The sequence below is a fragment of the Chelonia mydas genome, chromosome 19 (genome assembly GCF_015237465.2).
Source record: "Chelonia mydas isolate rCheMyd1 chromosome 19, rCheMyd1.pri.v2, whole genome shotgun sequence".
Taxonomy (NCBI): Eukaryota; Metazoa; Chordata; order Testudines; family Cheloniidae; genus Chelonia; species Chelonia mydas.
In genome coordinates, this window is record NC_051259.2 from 5,659,353 (window position 1) to 5,675,069 (window position 15,717).

At 55.2% G+C, this 15,717-nt stretch overlaps 1 protein-coding gene across 2 annotated transcripts in view; it reads left to right on the plus strand.

Moving 5' to 3' along the window:
• Nucleotides 1-6,530: 6,530 nt before the first annotated feature.
• TINAGL1 (tubulointerstitial nephritis antigen like 1) overlaps nt 6,531-15,717 on the plus strand; it is a 29,611-nt gene continuing 20,424 nt past the window's right edge. The window contains exons 1-3 of one of the 2 annotated variants that reach the window (XM_007060709.4): nt 6,531-6,728; nt 12,053-12,378; nt 15,092-15,155. In XM_007060709.4, coding sequence (XP_007060771.2) covers nt 12,075-12,378; nt 15,092-15,155 — 368 coding nt within the window. In that variant the 5' untranslated portion in view covers nt 6,531-6,728; nt 12,053-12,074. Of the gene's footprint in view, nt 6,729-8,125; nt 8,248-12,052; nt 12,379-15,091; nt 15,156-15,717 lie in introns of those variants that run through there. The other variant, XM_037881952.2, reaches the window with a different exon arrangement.

The following is a 15,717-nucleotide window of genomic DNA, read 5'->3' on the forward strand; positions in this document are numbered from 1 at the left end:
CAGTGTCCCCCGGAAGTGACACATCGGGGTACTGAGTACAGCTTGTTCTCACCCAGCCTACGGCCCTCGGCTGACCCACCCGCCAGCTGACGGGACATTGTGCTGCCCCCCACCCCGTGTGACTCAGTGTGGCCCATTCTGCATTTTGCAAACTCACTGGGCGGAGGAGACGTTGGCACGAGATGATTCAGCTTCGTCTTTTTGCTTCCTTTGCCGTCTCGGGGCCCCTCGGCTCACCCCTGATCTTTACAGAGGGCCTCTGTGGTCTCAGTTTCACATCACCTTCTTTATTCCACAGTAACGCCCCCCACGAAGGGTTAACGGCCCGTTGTGCAACAGCCGCCCACGGCGCAGGCCGGGGCAGCTGCTCCAGTGACTTGGCCATTGTGTGATGTCTCGTGGAGGGCAGGCGGGGGTCAGCCCGAGGGCCGGGCAGGCAGGAGGGGTCCTGAGCGGACGAGAGACAGGGCTGCAGGGGGGGCTGTACCAACAAACCCAGCACAGCTGATAATCGCCCAGGCCGGAGCAGGCACCCTGCACCCCTCCACCCAGACCGTCAGCCCCTATCTTCTTTCAGAGCTCATTGGAGACCAGGCCTCTGCAGGAGGCCTCCAGTGAGTGCTGTCGTGGAGAGCAGGGTGCATAGCTCAGCACCCCCTTAGCCGGTGGAGGAGGGACTCTGCATTTATTTGGGAATAAGGGAGTCCCCCTGCAAGGGGCGTGAGGCTCGCTCCTCAGTGGGGCGTGCGTCACCTCCACTCACCCCGAGCAGAACCCAGGCCATAAAGCTCGCAGCATCGCTGGTTTCAACAGCTGACGCCCACCCCCAGCCCCCTTCTTGTTGCATTTTATTCCCTAAAGCGCCCTGCAACGCCGCAGCTGCCACACGCCCAGCGAAGTGAAGGGGCATCGCGGTGCACACGAGATCCGGTGGGTGTCGCTCAGGGCTGTGAACTGGCAGCGAGGCTGTCCCGGTGCAAGAACTGGGTCACACAGCCGCGTCGTGTTGGGGTGCGCCAGTCAAGAGACCACAGCAGGTTTTGTCGAACCTACTTACCTGAAGCCTCAGATATGTAAGTAGATCAAGCAACGTCCAGGAAGACGCGATCAGGGTTATTTCCGTTTATTTCTGATTGGCTTGTGGACTCTTCTGTGCTAACCCCAAATGCTTTTGTTTGCTTGTAACCTTTAAGCTGAACCCCCACACTGCCTTTGCTATTACATCATCATCACTGGGAAGTGGGGGAGCCCCCTGGGATTTTGTAGAGATCCCCCTGTCCCCCGAAACTGACAGGGATTCCAAATCCAAAATGGCTCCAGTTCTGACTATCCAAAATGTAAATGCAGCGCGGAGTGCAAACAGCAATGCATCGTGGGTGATGGCATGATCGTGCCCTGTGGGAGAGATGTGTCTAGGGAGGCGTATGTAGGGTTACTTGTATGGGTCCATGCGCCAGGGTCTCCTGTGGCTGCCAAGTTCATAGGCTGACAACAGCGGTCCAACTGAGTGCTACTAAGATTTCATTAGGGGTTCGATTACCATGGTGATGGGTGGGACGTAAGTGTAAGCAGAGTCTGAATGAGCTCTCCCCTCACATCTAGTGGTGAGCTGTGGAAAAAGGGTTCGGAAGCTGATCTCGTTTGCATGCACACACTCACCCAGCCTAGGTGCTCAGCATGATGGGATTGCTTGCCTAATGATCACTTGTGGCTGGTGTTGGATCCCCAGCCTCCTTGTTGCTGGGGCAGGAGTGATAAAGGGTTGTTATCCTTGTTGTGTGAACCGAGGGCGGTAGAACTGTACCTGGCATACCCCAATGGAGGGACTCACCCTCAGCTGAATGGCCCTCGCTAGCAGGGGACATGGGTTCCAAAGCCCAATGAGTAGAGAGAGAGAGAGAGAGAGTTGTAGTTGGTGGTGTGGGTCTTCTTGAAGGGGACTAGACACTCTTTCATCGTTCCTCTCTTTATGGTATAATTCAAAGAGCTAATTTAAATTCAGTTGAGAGCCTTGTTACTGCTGCAGAGCTGAAATCACTGATACCCAGGGCTAGGTAACTGACCTCCTTTGGGACCCTGTCTCTCTTGCAAAAGATGCTTCCCCACTAACAGCTGAAATCACTGAGAGTGGTGCTAAGTGGGGGGAGCCCTGAATTCATCTTGTCTCTCTGCCAGCTGGCCACTCGCCAGGGTCAGCTGGGCAGTGGAGAGAAGTGGCCAGCAGGGTGGCTGGTGGAGAGGGCCAGAGCAGAGCCTTGCAGAGGTGTGGCAATCAGCCATTGGGGCGACAAGCGAGTGCCCGAGCAGTACAAGCGAGTGCCCGAGCGTGTAAGGTGCCTCCTTCCCGCTGCCATCATAGAATATCAGGGTTGGAAGGGACCTCAGGAGGTCATCTAGTCCAACCCCCTGCTCAAAGCAGGACCCATCCCCAATTTTTGCCCCAGATCCCTAAATGGCCCCCTCAAGGATTGAACTCACAACCCTGGGTTTAGCCGGCCAATGCTCAAACCACTGAGCTTTCCCTCCCCCGAGGGTGGGAGGTGAACTCTGTGGATGAACCTCTGAACTCTGGGGCTGCACTGGCGCAGGCCAGCAACTGTGAGTGGGGTACAGAGAAGGGACGGGCATGTGAAAGGGACTTTTGGGTTGCTGGACTTAAGACCCTGAGGGGAAAAGGACATGGCCCAACTTACCTGGGGGTGGGTCTTTTGCTCATGGTTTGTGTTTAGGAGCCCTAGTTGCAGTGTTTTCCCAAATTAATGCTGAGTTAATTCCCTCCTTTTATTAAAAGTTTTTGCTACATTCAGACTCTGTGCTTGCGAGAGGGGAAGTAGGGCCTCTTCGAGGTGCCCAGGGGGTGGTGTGTAATTGTCCCAGGTCACCGGGTGGGGGCTCGAGCCAGTTTTCTGTTGTATTGTTGAAAAGTAACCTGTAGATACTGAACCTGGCCCTTGTTGCTGCTGGCTCTACCTGGAAGAAGGGTTACATAAGGACACAAGTAGAACTAATCTGCACATCTCCGTAGCTTGCATCAACTCCAGGCCAGACTCAGCCAGACTGAACCCGCTGGCTTCCTGGCCTTCAGCAGTTCCCACCGAAAGTGAAACCCAGCAGCTGCGCCCATGGAAGCTGAGACAGCAGCGCACCTCCCCTCTGTAACGTTCCGCCCGGGCCCAAGGGTTGCTAAACCGGGGGATTTAATGCACGAGCCTTTGGCATCTAGAGGCCGGGGTCGTGAAGGAGCTGGGCCATCTCGCCACTGGGATGAGCTTCTGCAGGCCAGGGTTGGGGCACATCGGCTGAGCTATGTGTGGGGAGTCCAGGATGGGAATAGCATGGGGGTGCAGGTGGGGCTTGGGGTGCAGCTGAGATGTGTGTAGGGAGTCCAGGATTGGACTATGTCGAGGGCTGTTGCAGGCCAGGCTTGGTGCATTGGCAGCATTATCTTCAGGAAGCCAGCATGGCTCCTGCCCGCACTGTGCCTGGTTCCAGCTAGTTCTTTCAGACCCTCACTTTCAGAGCTGGCCGCATTCTATCTCTGCCTCAAGGACGGAGTTTATTTCTAAGGTCAAGTTCCCTCTCACTGCAGTTAATTCTATTACGACGGAATCTGATTCAGACAAGCCGTGCCCTGGCGTTACACACGCACTCCCCTGAACCTTGAAACCCGAGACTGGCACTGCAAGCCGCCAGGTAGGGGGATGGTGGCAAAGTGGCTGCAGCAGGCAGGCGGGCAAGCTGGGGTCGAGATGAATCCCTGCCTTGAAACCACAGCTTTCTGGCTCCTTTGCGGGGGGGGTTCTGTTCTTGGATCGAGCAGTCCCCCATTCCATACCCCTCAGGGGAGCCATAGGCAATGTGTTACTAGGGAGGGAGCCAGTGGGGATGCAGGCGTGACTTTAACATGCGCTAATAACAACACCTAACTCTCATATAGTGCTTTTCCTCCATAGATCTCTAAGCCCTTGATCAAGGTGGTCAATATCATTATCCCCATTTTACAGATGGGGAAACTGAGGCACAGAGGGGGGGCCCGTGACTTGCCCAAGGTCACCCAACAGACTGGTGGCAGCGGTGGGACTGAAACCTAGGGCTCCTGAGTCCCAAGATCTTAGGTCGTAGTTTCAACACATTAGCTGGTTGAGGAAAACCCTAAGCTGCCTCTAAACTATAACTTGACCACGATAAAGCCTTGTCTACACTGGACTGTTCTAGCATGTTGGTTAACACCTGCTTCCATCACACCTTTTATCCCTGGACACAGGCTAAGAGGCCGGGTGCAAATGGAGACCAGTGTTATCCACACCAGTCCCGTTCACAGCTGCCTTGGTGATGGCCTGCTGCTTAGCAGGGGGCATGGATTAACAGTCCGTAAGGGTGGTCTAGTGAAAGATGCTGAAGGCACATGCAAGGGAGGAAGTTACCTGATGATACCTGAGCCTACGGGACACGAGGAGCCAGATTTTCAAAGGTTCTTGGCACCCAATGTATTGAGTGCTCTTGAAAATCTGCCCCCTCATGTGGAGCCTCAGTAGGATCTGAGCTGGTCTGAAAATCAGTCCATGTCATTTACAGTGAGCGGCTGGAAGACGTTTAGACGCATGAGCCCTACCTTCCGCAACCCCTCTGAACTGAGCACCCGCGCTCAGCTCACACCCCTCAGCCTGACAAGAGCTAACATTGCTAGTCGCTCTAACTGTGAGCGGTGTCTCGTTAAGGGCCGTCGCTTTGTCGCTCACATGCCCTAACATCCCCTCTGTGCCAGCTGGCCTGTTTGCCTGTTTCCTCTGGGGGTCTCAGAGTGTTTCACCAAGGTGAGTAAATAAATACCATAACCCTGTTTCACAAAGGGGGGGGGGGGGAACTGAGCCACAGAGCAAGGAAGTGCCCAACGTCACGCAGCGGGTCAGTGGCAGAGGCGTAGAACCTAGGCATCTGGACTTCCAGTCCCCTGCTCTAGCAACTAAACCTGGCTGCGTCCCCACTTGGGGACTGGACTACCCCCCATCTTTGCAGGGGCCCTATACAAGTGGGGACACCCCGTTCGGTTGTTGGTACATATTGGAGACTGGGATGTAGATGGACAGATGGAGGCTGCTCCCTCTGTTGATTGATGCCCCACGCAGTCTGGACATGAGCTACCACTTCAGCCCTCGTGGGCCTGCTCACATACACTGGTGTAAATCAGAAATAACCTCACTGGAGTCAATGGATTTACACTGGTAGAGGAGGGTCTTGCTCCTTCTCACAAGGGGCTTCCTTCTTAACCAGGCCCTGGTCTACACTTTACAATCTCGATCGACCTATCTGCATCGCTCAGGGGTGTAAAAAATGCAAACCCCTCGTGTGGATATTTGCTACTGTGGCTCAGGAGGGGTGTGGATTATTTACATTGACTGAAAAAACCCCTTCCATCAATATAGGAAATATCTACAGTCCAGGTGCTTCAGCAACATATCTGCAGCTGTTCCCTGGAGTGAAGACGTGCCCCGGGACCACTGCCGTAGAGTATCCTTAGGCTTGGTGGGATTCGATTTTTCCTGGTAAATGTCGATAAATATCGATTTCGCCGCACACCCCCAAACTGACACATAATATCAAAATCTACAGATGGGCACAGGAAGAGAAACACTGTTTGAGAATTTAGAGTCCAAATCCCGCCATGTCTGCCCTAGGCTTGTTACAAAAGGACCGGCCAGGGTCCTGAACAGTAAAGCCAGGGCGGATTTGTCCCTTTAGGGGTAGTTGCTGGGTGTGTTTTGAGGTGTGATGCTGACCGTCTGTGTCTGAGCGGTTTCCAAAGCTGTCACGTTTGGAGCCGTTCACTAATTGTCCGAGCACCTCCATAATTTCCCACGACTATGAAAATTTAAATCAATACAAATAGAAAAAAATGCTTGAAAATAAACACCTAGATTAGCCATCACAATTCTGCCCACCTTGCATATTTTCTAGGAATAGGGTGACCAGAGGTCCCGATTTTATAGGGACAGTCCCGATTTTCGGGGCTTTGTCTTATACAGGCTCCTATTACCCCCCAGCCCCGTCCCGATTTTTCACACTTGCCCTCTGGTCACCGTATCTAGGAAAAAGCTGCAGCACGGCCACACCCCGGGGCATTATTTTGGGCGCAAGGCTATTGTGATATGGTAGGGCAGTGTAGCTTTCGGGGCCTGTGCCTGGTTCGGAGGGGGTATCCCGTAGGGGTTGATTCTCGTGCAGGCAGGTTTCTTGCGCCTTCATCTGCAGCCGCTGGTGCTGGGCTAGATGGAGCCTGGTTCTGATCCAGTCTGGTGATTGCTCTGTGTCTGTGCTGGCGAGGGTTACTTGGGGTGCGAAGAGGGGAAGAAAGAGTGCTGGGACTGAGAGATAAATCTCCGTGCCCAGCTACCGTCCCCTAAGCCAAGCCGAATGGTCAATGAGCTCCCCGAAACCCCATCCCTTGTCTGGGAATGTGGAGCCCTGCTCTGGGCTGCGCATGTGAACGCGGCAGCCTTTCCCCCTGGAGCCAGGGGAGGCTGGCTGACAGCGGACGAGTGGAGGTGGGAAGGCGTGTGCTACATAAGGAGTGCCCGGGCCCCTTTGCACCAGTGTGTGAGAGACAGCCAGGCCCAGAGGAGTGGCTCAGCCGCTCTGCCTGTGTTAGGAGTTTCTGTCCTGCAGGGGGACGACAGGGCTTTTGCTGGCGAGCCCAGACTGCTGCTGTGTGGGGGACAGGCAAGTTGCAGGTAAAATCCTCTTCTTTCCTGGCAGGGAGCTGGGCTCTAGTGGGCTTTGCCTCCTCCCTGTGGGTTTTGCTGGAGCCGTGGGCAGTTGATTTCTGCATGGAGCAGCCGGGAGGTTGAGGGGAGGGAAGGAATCAGCTTCATGGATTTCTCACTGCTTTAGGGGAACAGGATGAGAGACGATTTTGTTTCTTGAAGATCTGGATTCAGCTTTTGATTTAGGTTCGGAGCTGGTTGGAGTCCAGGAGGATCAGCTGCCAGCCGGTCCCAGCCCAGAGGGGCTGGCTCAGCTGGGGTGAACTTTGGAAGGCTTTGCAAATATTTCATACGTTCCTGGGTAGATGCATTATTGATGGGGGCTGTGTGTCGTGGGAAGATTGCGGGGGGGCTTTTACTGGGAGGGACTGGGGCAGCTCCTAGACTCCTTATCCCTAGTAAAAAGAAAAGGAGGACTTGTGACACCTTAGAGACTAACCAATTTATTTGAGCATAAGCTTTCGTGAGCTACAGCTCACTTCATCGGATGCATAAAGTGGAAAATACAGTGAGGAGATTTATATACACACAGACCATGAAAAAATGGGTGTTTATCTAACACAGCTGCTACTCTGAAACTTATCCCTAGTGTGTTTAATAGAGGTGTAGCTGGGAGGAAAGAACACAGCCCCGAACAGCCCACTGCTAAGCTCTGAAGGCAGGGTGTGTTTGGGCTGGGGCTGGAAAGCAGAATTCCACTAGCCTTTCCTTGCTGCGCTGCTGGGGGAAGCTGATTTCCCTCTTTTGCAGGCTTCCTTCCCCACCAGGGGATACGCACCACACTTTACAGACCGGGGGCAAGGTCTGCCCTCATGTTACACCCCCTACTTGACTTCAGCAGGGTTGCAAGAATGGGAATGGGATCTGGATTTGGCCCCACATTTGCAGGGATGACTTCACCCAACACTGAAATGCAGCTTCCTCTGGGGTGGGACATAACTGCTGTTTTACAGTCACACAGCTATGCTGCCCAGGGAAGGCTCGCCCAGCAGTGAAATGCAGCCACCGCTGGTGTTTTACGGTTGCCCAGCAATGCTACTGTATGCGGGAGTTTAATTGCCACCGGCCACCAGATTCCAAGCACTTTCCTGAGCCCGCTTTAGCTTTGCTGCGCCGGGATTTATGCTCCATGCTGCTTGTTTCTGTGATGTCCCAGACCTAGGTCAGAGGGTTAAGCTAACGAAATGAAGGCAGCTTGCTTACCTTGCAGTAAGCAAAGGCACTGGCAAAGATAGACTGAAATTCCTTCTCTGCCTTTTGACCTCCATCCCCCGCCCCTTCCCTGCCTAATTTAGCTGCTGAGCCCTGAAAACTCATCACATTGTCTAAGTCCTAGATCACAGCACTGCATACATTCAGATGCACATTCAACCCCCCTATCAGGACGACTGGCCAGGGAGTTACAGGCAAGGCTGCTATAACCCAAGTGAATATGAAAAAGAGGGAAGGATTGAACGCAGGCTGGAGCCAGGAGCAGCGTGAGCAGGTACTGGACTAATTTCTCCTCCATAGCTCTGCTGCTGTCCCCTCAGTCCTGCCCTGAAATCCTCTGCTGTTCCCACAGCCCCCTGCTGCCCCAGCTCAGGCCTCCCCACGCACAGCTCAGCCAGTTCCCCCCATTCCTGCCCTGCGGTCTGGGATACTACGCTGGCCCTTGCAGATCAAAGAGACAGAGAGAGGGAAGCTAAGTTCTGACATGTCCCCGAACAATGCTGAGAGGAAGGCAAATAAAACCTCTGAGCAGGAATTGGCGTGAGGGGAAGAGCTGCAGGGAACATCCCTGGGATGGTGCATTGTGGGGCAAAAAGCCACACACACTTCCAATTATTTGCACTCTTGGTGGGTGGGTGGGTGGGTGGATCCCGCTCTCGGGGCTGATCCACCCTCAAGTTGCCACCGAAAGAACAAAATCGGTTTAATCCCCCGCTTTGGCGATGCTGGTGCAAACGGGGGCTGGGTGCTCTGGTTTTGGATTAAAAGCATCATATTTTGAGTGAGTTGAAGGGTAAAATTTTCAAAAGTGCCCAAGTGACTTCGGAGCCTAAATCCGGTTGATCCTGCGTCATTTAGTTTTTAATGGTTTAAGCTTTAAGAAACAAAACAAAAAAGGCCTCAAGCTACAGCAAAACGGGACACTCTTAATTCCGAAACCAGCATGTTCCAGGCACAGCCTCCCACAGAAATAACGGACTCTGTTTTCGGTGTAGCCTAGCCCGCGATTGCAGAGATGTCGGTAGGCTACGGGCTTGTCTCCAGGGGTTGCTGCGCTGGTTTAACAGAAGGGGCGATTTAAAACTGGTTTAACTGACCTGGTGCATGAGTGTGTGGACAATGATTTTGGTTACAACCAGGCTTTTTGAGCTTGCGTTGATTAGACACAGGGTTAAGAAGTAGGAAGGTCCAGCGGTTAGGGCAAGAGGCTGCGATGTAAGAGACCTGGGTTCGAGTCCCTGCTCTGCCACAGACCCCCTAGGTGTCCTTGGGAATATCACTTAGTCGCTTCGTGCCTCAGTTTCCCCATCTGGAGGATAATAGCACTGCCCTGCCTCACAGGGAGTTGGGATAAATCCATTAAAGATGGTGAGGAGTTCAGAGATGGGGGCCAGAGATGGACAGGAATAAGCTGCTCTTACACCAAATTCAGAGCATCCCCACAGGGGTCTGCACCCATTTAACTAAATCAGGGGCCAATTCTTATGTTGACACCTGGGTCTGTGCAGTTATACCTGGGTCACTGCGGGCGGGGGCTGCAATGGTGCAGTGACGCCCATGCAAAGCCCTAGTGTAGATGGGGTGCTGCCGCGTGGAAAGAGGCTTGCGCTGGGCACGTTGCAGCCTTTACCCCAGGGCAGCGGCTGGAGGCCTGAGTCTCTGTTGCTCAGCCCCTTGTGCTGTCACTTACAGCAGTGCGGAGTGAGTGTGACATGATGCCCCTCACGGGGGTGTCGATTCCCACCCACTCTGCACTGGTGGATGTGCCTACGCTAGGCACCCTGTGTTGGAGGATCGGGCCCCGGGGTTGTATTGGTGCAAAACGCCCCAGTGCCGGCAGGCCACCAGAGCAGAATAGGGGTCAATATGTGCAGTTCTGTCATGGCAGGGATCTGGCCCGCAGCCCCTTGCTGGATGGAGTGCTGGATGATTCCAGTGCGGGGGGAGGGGGGGGGAGGGATTCCTGATGCAGGATTGGGCCCCTCCAGTCCCAGCCCCACACAAATGCCACACCGAGGGCCAGACTCCAGCCTGGCTTGCATCACTGGAGTCCGTGCAGTGGTGCAGGGCAAGGCGTTGGCATGTCGGGCCTGATTCTGCTCTGAGTCTGTGTGGCTGCCGAGGAGCATGCGAGAAAGCCTTGGTCAGTGGACCGCAGGCCATAAGGGCAGCTGGCTGCACCGGCATGTTCTTGCTTCCCCTCTCCAGTCTGAGGGGATTAAACAGGAACACGCTGCAGTACATTCCTGGCCGCTTCTTGCTGCCCGGGCTAGTCTGGGAGCGGCATTGCACTGCTGCTGACCTGGGTGGGCTGTGCCTGACCCTGCAGGCAAAACTGGTATCACCTCCTCGTAAGCCAGGCCCTGCGCAATCATGGGATTTAACGAAGAATAAAGAGCAGCTGCTTCTCCTGGTGGGGGAGCACTTAGGGGTCCCGTTTTCCAGTTTCTCTCTGCAACCAGCAGGGCTAGAAACTTACATGGTTTTCTAAACAGAAGTTGAGCATCTCAGGGAATCACCTGACTCCGGGAGCTGGGGCTTTAAGGAAAATAGCAAAGACCTCAGCAACAGAACCATGACAGATGGCAACAGTAGCAGCCAAAGCCTGGTCTTATATTAAGTGTGCACAGAGCTTGCAGCTGGCTTCCGCTGCCTGAGCTGCTGAGAGCATGGGTCCCAGTTTTATCAAGCTCCCTGCTAGCCTGGGCTTTGATCCTGCCTAACCTGCAGCCTGCTGCGGCCTTGATCCTACCTAACCCGCTGGGAGCCCTCACCTTGGTTATCTGACATGCAGGGAACCAAGGAAGTTTGTACCTTTAGCCTGCTAAAGATTTGGGAAGCAACAAACCTTTCTCCCCCCACCTTGCAAACAACCAGCACCCCAGTCCCCCCTTGTCCCAGCCAGGTGTGATGCTAGGTGACTGGCAGCTGTCAATATGCATGGGAAGGGAACACCCCCACTTGCATCTCCTTCTGATCTCTTCGGTGCAGACCCTGAAAGGTATTTGGGCACTTAACTCCCAAATGGTGCCTAAATACCTTTGAGGCTCTGGGTGATAGCTCCCAAGCTCTGCATCAGTAGCTCTGATGAATCAGCCACCTTCCATGGTGGCTTCCCTGGCAAGAAAGTCAAAAGGGAAGAGAATCTGTCCTCACAGCACTTAGGACAGAGCCATTCGTTAAATCTCCCCGGCTCCTTCTGGGCGATACCCTTGCTCGTGAGTTTCCAGAGCAGAGTCTCTTTTGCTAGCTGGTCAGTGTTTCACGCTCTCCTGCACAGGGGTGCAGAGGATGCATGGTGTCTCCTGCAGAGCCGTGCATGCAAGTCTGGCGAGGTGATTATGGGGGCTCGTTCCTGGAGAGCTGAACAAGCTGGCGGCTTCCCCTGAAGGGTGGTTCGCTGCCTTAGCTCCCTTGTCCCGGTCCCCCCCACCCCCCCGGCTCTTGCATCCAGTGGGGCTTGCCTGGAGAGCCTCTGCTGGCCACCTGAGTGGCTGCCCGAAAGGAGAACGGCTCACAGAGCCTCATGGCCGTGCTGTGGCCCATGCCATGCTGAAGACCTGAAGCAAGCACCGGCGCGGGTGGCAGGCGGCGGTGCGGCCTGGCTGTCCTCCCAGCAGGGGGCGACGCAGGCAGAGCGAGGACTCGGGGCTGGGATCTTAGAGGCCAGTGGGTGGGGAAGGGGAACGTTTTGTGATGGGTGGGTTGGTCATGGGGGGCAGATGGTGGATTATTTCTCCCCTGGAGGAGAACAAGGCGTAGATCCCAGTTGCATCTTGTCCTCGGGCTGGGCAAAGCTGGGAAAGCTCCGTTTCAGGGTCTCTTGGCAGCCACCAATTCACCAGCCCCCCACAGCAAGTCCCACTTGCCTGTGTTCAGAAGCCCTGGTGCCAAGCACCTGCCAATGGCCTGGGGCCCAAGGTGAGATCATGGCGACGCTTGTGTCCCTCTGGATTCGTGTCCCCCTCTGAGCTCTGAGCCCAGCCCTAGGAACGAGGATGTGGGCCAGGAGCTGCCCATGTCCACTCCGGACCCTGCGTTCCTCACGTCCCGTCCTTCTCTCTCTCTGGCCCCTGCAGATCCGGGGACGTCGGCCCAGAGATGAGGCTGCTGTGGACTCTCCTGACCCTCTGGCTGTTGGCAGTAGAGGATCTCTCTGCCCACAGAGCACGGACCCGCAGAGAGCTGGCACCGGGCTTGCACGAGCGGGGGATCCGGGACGCCGGCGGCTCGTACTGTGAGAGGAATGATGCCTGCTGCGTGGGCAGGGACGACGCCTGTACCGTGCCCTACCTGGATACCATCTGCTACTGCGACCTCTTCTGCAACCGCACCGTCTCCGACTGCTGCCCTGACTTCTGGGAGTACTGCCTGGGCATCCCGCCCCCCTTGGCCCTGCACAAAGGTAGATGGGGCAGACCCCCTCCAGCAGCTCCCTCTGGCCTGGGGACCCAGGGCCTCTGGCTATCCACCTGGGGTCAGCAGCAATGCGAGCACCATCCCTCGCATCCACACAGCTCCCGCCTGTCCTCCTACCCCGGAGCGACCCCCTTAGCTCAGTCCCCAGGGCCTGTTTAGTGCTTGGCTTCTCCGCCGAGGCTGCCAATGACAGATCAATCCTTCTGGTGGAGTTTGTGTAGGTCAAATCTGTCCCCTAGGAACTAGGCTGGGACCCGCCCTCGCCACCCAGACATCTATCGAACGGGGATAATGTGTGGTCCCACCTGCTGCAGGATTTGAACCTGCAACCTCTGTGTTTCCCGGCCCCCAGTGATCCCCTCTCCTCTCCTTTGGAGTCAATAGCAATTCCTCTCAACAGGGCCTCTGTCCAGCAGCCATCCCCCGTCCCCATCCATAAGGGGACCACCCCAGGGTCAAACCCCCAGACATGGGGAGGCATCTCCCTGCGCCCTCTGCTGGTCTGCTCGGCATCAGGCTGCCTTTCGGACGTTGCCAGTCCCCGGTCTCTCCCGCCAGCACCCTTATCACAGATCCCACTTAAGATGTGATAATTTCCTTGGCAGCTGCGAGACCTCAGCTCGACAGCGGCTGGGAATGTGTGCACTTCACAGCTGCCTTTCTCCGGCTGCGGGGGGAGCTGCCAGCAGCTTTTCCTCGAGCTCTGCCCGCCTCTTGAGCGAAGAGTCGTAACCCCAGAGCTGCCAGGCGCTGGAAAACTCATGGGCCGGGAAGGGAGACCTCGGATCCTGCTCCTGGGCAAACCCAGTCCTGGCGTAAGAGGTGTAAATGCCACTGGAGACAAAGGAGGTTTGGCTTCCTAATGCCCAGTCTGACTTTGTCCCGGGGGTAACTGGGAGCAGAATTTGTCCCAGTACATTCCAGTTCCATTTTTAGGAACGTAGGGTCAGAGCCTCAGCTGGTGTAAATCAGTGTAAATGCATTGGCGCCCTGGTGACTTCCACCAATGGAGAATCTGGCCACATTAGTTATTGACAGTTCCTTAGCACCCTTCGTCTGAAGGCCCCGCAGCGCCATACAGCCTATGGGCTGTATTCTGCGCTCTGTTACGCCACAGTAAATCCAGATAACGCCTTTGCCTTCAGTGGACTCACTCCAGAATGTCAGCCGGTACACCTGGACACAGACTTTGACCCTACAGAGATAAATGGGTCCTTTTGCCCGGGCTGAAATGTGGCAGCTGTCGCCTAGCAATGCTGCCCGGCCAGCTGGGATGGGGGAAGGAAGTGGACTATCTTGTCTGCTTTGACCATGCCAGGGGAATTCCAGGATAATGAGCCGGGCTGGAATCTGGCCAGTTCCGTGAGTTACATCCCTACGCTTGAAAACGGGACCTTTCTTTGTCTGGGGCTCAGGGCCTTGGGTTGATGCTGCTCTCACTGAGATCAGAACCTGATCAGTCGAGATCGTGGTGCTCAGAGCCGTGTATGTTTCACTGTAACGTTAACCCTGCCGTACCTTGCTGGGGAGACAGGGCATCCGCTGAGCTGCATGTCCCTCCCTCTAATGCATGTCTTAAAACTCTTTCTAAGAAGCCATTGAGGAACCAGCTGGCGTATAAAGATGAATAAGGCATTTGTAACTGGCGCCTTATCGGAAATGTTTCCAATCCACATGGGCGTGGGTGGCGAGTCTCTCGCATGATCTCACCCTGTGAACGCTGCTCTCTGGGAATGACGCCTGCCCTGCAGGGTCCCACGGTTGTGGCCCAAACCACCCTGCGCTCTTTACTATGTCCCAATCAGGGGGCGGTGTGCACCCTTTTCGGAGCCGCGGAGGGGTTGGTCCGAGAGGGGGCTCTGCGACGGCCACGCTGGGATATGAGGGTCCCCGGGTGACTGAGCTGTGGGGAGCCATGAGAAAAGCCTGGAGCATGTTTACATCAGAGGTTGCAGGGCATGCGTCACACCGTGGACACGCTTAGCTTGTCCGGCACCAAACCCCAAACCGCACAAAGAGCCTCCTCTGCACCACGGCACATGCCCTGAGCCAATGAGTCAGAGGGTGGTAAGTCACCCTCCCACCCCCCCGTCTCTAATTGCACTTTGTCCAGCTGCCCTTGCATACCTAGCAGCTAGGAGACAGCAAGGGGAGGAGTGAGTTAAAGGCCCTGCAGGGCCTACTGGCCCCGGGGGATAGTTGGAGGGACCTGGTTCCTCCTCCCATGAGACAGAATTAAACCCTGAGACGCAAGAGCTGTGCCCCCCAGTGCAGCTCAGGTAGGCCCGGAAAACCTGTCTGAGATTGGCTGTGATGCAGAGGGGTTCAGAATATTGCCAAGGCAAACCCAAAGCCGTAAAGCTCTAAATGGGCGGGGGGGATTAGTTTGGAAGGGTGGTCCAGTGGTTCGGGCACTCACTTGGGAAACTTAGGAGCAATTCCCTGCTCTGCCACAGACTCCCTGTGTGACCCTGGGCGACTCACTTAGTCTCTCTGTGACCATGGCTCCTTATTCTGTGTGGGCTGGTGATGTGGCTTATGGTCCTGCTCCTGCTCCTTTGGAGTCAATGGAAAGATTCCCACTGACTGTATGGGGAGCTGGACCAGGCTTTGTGGTAGCAGGGATCTTACTAGTCTCATGTGTATCCCTGCACAACTGTTCCTCCCCGTCGTCTGTTCTTTGCCTCTCTCCTGTCCAGGTTGTGACCGTGGTGAACACAAGTACCCAACCGGAGCCACCTACAGAGCAAACTGCAACCTCTGGTGAGTGCTTTGGCTTCTGATCAGGGTTCTTGCTGCCACCAGGCTTTGCTAATTATTTCCTGAGCTGCTAATAAGCTGTTTGCCATCAGCTAAGTCAGATGACTCAGGTTTCTCTTTAAACCATTCAAAATGTATTTTTCCTTAGGGGAACCCCTTGCCCAACATTTCCTCCTCATCCCCTGACAGAGAGATCTCACCAGGCTGTGCTCAGCGGGAGGCCCATCGCTTGTAAAATTAGACTGCACACAGCATCAAAGAATGTGTTGTAGGGGCCAGCTGCACTGGCAGGAGAGTGGGACCAGAGGCATGACCCGTCACAGATTCCAGCCTTCTCTGATGCCAATCCACGGGGGTTTGGCTGGCTTTGAGATTTGGGTGCCAGTCTCTTTGGGAACGGCCAGCTTTTCCCTGGGCCTGCAACGGAATTGCACAGGCTGCCCAGAATTTCCATGGCAGAGCCATAAAGCAGCCGTGGGGTTTCTGGAAGCTGGGCTGGAATGCTTAATGACCCACAGCGAATCCTTTGACTTGCCCAGTGTTAAATTGGTGATGCAATCCCAGA